The sequence below is a fragment of the Etheostoma cragini genome, unplaced genomic scaffold (genome assembly GCF_013103735.1).
Source record: "Etheostoma cragini isolate CJK2018 unplaced genomic scaffold, CSU_Ecrag_1.0 ScbMSFa_897, whole genome shotgun sequence".
Taxonomy (NCBI): Eukaryota; Metazoa; Chordata; class Actinopteri; order Perciformes; family Percidae; genus Etheostoma; species Etheostoma cragini.
In genome coordinates this window covers 35653-37513 of record NW_023269534.1, presented here as the reverse complement: position 1 = coordinate 37513, position 1861 = coordinate 35653, and the positions used below count along the sequence as shown (strand labels likewise).

The window sequence follows — 1861 nt, the reverse complement described above, 5'->3', positions numbered from 1 at the left end:
TAGTATTAGTACGTTTACAGTCTAGTATTAGTACTTTTACAGTCTAGTATTAGTATGTTTACAGTCTAGTATTAGTACTTTTACAGTCAAGTATTAGTACTTTTACAGTCTAGTATTAGTACTTTTACAGTCTAGTATTAGTATGTTTACAGTCTAGTATTAGTACTTTTTAAGTCTAGTATTAGTACGTTTACAGTCTAGTATTAGTACGTTTACTGTCTAGTATTAGTACTTTTACAGTCTAGTATTAGTACTTTTTAAGTCTAGTATTAGTATGTTTACAGTCTAGTATTAGTACTTTTACAGTCTAGTATTAGTACTTTTTCAGTCTAGTATTAGTACTTTTACAGTCTAGTATTAGTATGTTTACAGTCTAGTATTAGTACTTTTTCAGTCTAGTATTAGTACTTTTACAGTCTAGTATTAGTACGTTTACAGTCTAGTATTAGTACTTTTACAGTCTAGTATTAGTATGTTTACAGTCTAGTATTAGTACGTTTACAGTCTAGTATTAGTACTTTTACAGTCTAGTATTAGTACTTTTACTGCAGTAGAGTGAATCCTTGTCCCCGCGCTGCTGAGGACTGATGAAGACCTTGTTCCGTCTTCTTTAAGGACTACAAGAGTGTAAACAAACCTCTTCTGCTCCGTCTTCTTCATGCTTTCTTCCGGGTTGTTCCCGCGTCTCTCCAAGACTGACTTCCGGTTTCTTCTAGTATTTATATATTTATTTTTTTATCAGGTTAATTGCCGTATTTACACGTATTTCTACGATTTTAAACACTCTAAATAACACGAGACACACACACACGCTCACACGTTTTCCTCACCAGCACACAGCGTGTTCTACTGCGAATTACCTCCCACCGGGAACACGCTCCCGGCGGCACAATGGTTCCTATCAATACTCCTCGAGTAACGCTGATTTAAAACTAACGAACGGGACACTTTAGTTTGTAAAAAAAGAGTTTGAATTATATTGAAGACAGAGCACAGAAAACTACATGTATATCCAAGGTTTAAGGTTTTGAATTGATCTAGTTTGAGAAATGAGTGCAACTTCGAAATGTGTCCTTTCCGGTGACGCAGAAACGTCCAATGTGTTGTGTTGTTGCGTCGATAGCTTAGCATAGGAGCTAAAAACACCTTAAAAGCTACGTTTGAAAAACGCCAACGGTAATTGTATCCGTCTGTGTTATTTATATATGTTCATGTCTCTTATTATGTCACGAGCGTGTTCACGTGCGGCCGTTATTTACGGTTAGCTAGCTAACGTCGCGTTGTGGTTCTCAATAGGTGGCCTCGATGGGACCGGACCAGACGGAACCGGGTCTACCGGCGGACCCGGTGGGCAGGCGGGTGTCCTGCGACGGGGAGCGGGCCACGGTGCTGTATGTGGGCCCGGTGCCGCCGACGGCAGGTGAGAAAGAACCGGGGTGTTAGACGGACATGTTCCCGCTCAGTCACCCCGTCGTTATCCACTACTAGTTACTGTTACTATAGTAACGGTGCTTTAAGCCGGTGGCGTGGTGTACGTCATACGCAGGTATACGTACACGCTATGAGATGTCCTGAGTCCAGGTCTGTGTGTCCTGGGTCCGTGTGTCCTGAGTCTGTGTGTCCTGAGTCCAGGTCTGTGTGTCCTGAGTCTGTGTGTCTTGAGTCTGTGTGTCCTGAGTCTGTGTCCTGGGTCTGTGTGTCCTGAGTCTGTGTGTCCTGAGTCTGTGTGTCCTGAGTCCGTGTGTCCTGGGTCTGTGTGTCCTGAGTCTGTGTGTCCTGGGTCTGTGTGTCCTGGGTCTGTGTGTCCTGGGTCTGTGTGTCCTGAGTCTGTGTGTCCTGGGTCCGTGTGTCCTGGGTCTGT

General features: G+C 43.1%; 1 protein-coding gene across 1 annotated transcript in view; it reads left to right on the top strand.

Annotated features, from left to right (window-relative positions):
* Window positions 1-1052: 1052 nt before the first annotated feature.
* tbce (tubulin folding cofactor E) overlaps window positions 1053-1861 on the top strand; it is a 9867-nt gene continuing 9058 nt past the window's right edge. The window contains exons 1-2 of the mRNA XM_034866519.1: window positions 1053-1176; window positions 1297-1438. Of these exons, the coding sequence (XP_034722410.1) occupies window positions 1306-1438 (133 nt within the window). The 5' untranslated portion in view covers window positions 1053-1176; window positions 1297-1305. The remainder of the gene's footprint in view (window positions 1177-1296; window positions 1439-1861) is intronic.